Below are 1,255 nucleotides of genomic sequence, written 5' to 3' on the forward strand. Positions count from 1 at the left end.
AGAAGCAATTGCTTCACATTTTGTTGTTGTTGTTGTCGAATAAAGGTTTACCTGCTTTTGCTGCAAGTATTTCCTTACTGACTTACCTTCAAATGTCGTTGGTGAGGGGATGGGTGGGTGGTCCTGTTGATTATATTACATAGATGGGTGGGCGAACCATGACCCCGTGAACCATTGGGATGAGTAAACTGGAGGATAGAGAGATGGGCAGATATATCGTGGTGAAAGGATGGTGAAGGATGATGGATACATGTGGGCAGGGGGATGGGTGGGTGCACAGGTGAGTGGATATATGGATTGGTGCATGTGAGAATGGATGGATGGATGAATGAATCGATGGATAGATACAAGTGGGTGGATGGAGGATGATAGAGAACGGATACGTGCAGGTGGACGGATGGGTGAGTGGTGGCTGGGTGACGGGTGTGGTTGGATGGATGGGTGAGTGGTGGCTGGGTGACGGGTGTGGTTGGATGGATGGGTGAGTTGGTGGACGGGTGGAAGGCTCTGTGATTCTATCACATAGAGAGGAGAACCATCAGCCCATGAACAACCTGGGTGGGTGAACAGAAGGGTAAGTGTTTTGCAAGAATGAGTGGGCCGAGGAGTTGACTAAACTCATGGTGGACGGAGAGTCCCGCAGCTGAGATAAGCTGGCCGTGGCTCCCCACAGCTGCCCATTGTGGCCTCCTCCATTGTCTCCCTGTACTTCCTGGAGCTGACCGACCTCTTCAAGCCGGCCCAAGTGGGCTTCCGCTGCTATGACCGCACGCTCTCCATGCCCTACGTGGAGACCAGTGAGGAGCTCATCCCTCTGCTGATGCTTCTGAGCCTGGCGTTTGCTGCGCCCGCCGCCTCGGTGAGTGAGTACCCAGGAGTACTTGGGGAGTGAGCGCAGGGAGTACTCAGGAAGCTAGTACAGGGAGCACTTGAGGAGTATCAGAGTACTCGGTGAGTATGGGGAATACTTGGGGAGTACTGGGGAGTACTCAGAGAATGCGGGGAGTACTTGTGGAGTATCAGGGAGTGAGTATGGGGAGTACTTGGGAGTACTCAGTGAGTGAGTTCTTGGGAATACTCAATGAGTACTTGGGGAGTGAGTGCAGGAAGTACTCAGTGATTGAGTACTTGGGAGTGCTTGGCAAGTGAGTACTGGGAAGTACTCGGAGAGTGAGTATGAGGAGTACTTGGTGAGTCCATGGTGGGTGAGGGCTCAAGAGTAGCCAGAGAGTGAGTATGGAGAGTACTTGTGGAG

General features: G+C 52.7%; 1 protein-coding gene across 1 annotated transcript in view; it reads left to right on the top strand.

The window, feature by feature from the left end:
- Positions 1 to 365: 365 nt before the first annotated feature.
- The window catches only part of PLPPR3 (phospholipid phosphatase related 3), a gene marked incomplete at its 3' end in the record, with an annotated part of 4,690 nt that continues 3,800 nt past the window's right edge, over positions 366 to 1,255 (top strand). The window contains exons 1-2 of the mRNA XM_045300029.1: positions 366 to 441; positions 654 to 859. Of these exons, the coding sequence (XP_045155964.1) occupies positions 366 to 441; positions 654 to 859 (282 nt within the window). The remainder of the gene's footprint in view (positions 442 to 653; positions 860 to 1,255) is intronic.

Source organism: Echinops telfairi, unplaced genomic scaffold (genome assembly GCF_000313985.2).
Source record: "Echinops telfairi isolate 266 unplaced genomic scaffold, ASM31398v2 ScPeMD7_7459;HRSCAF=8497, whole genome shotgun sequence".
NCBI classification, from domain to species: domain Eukaryota; kingdom Metazoa; phylum Chordata; class Mammalia; order Afrosoricida; family Tenrecidae; genus Echinops; species Echinops telfairi.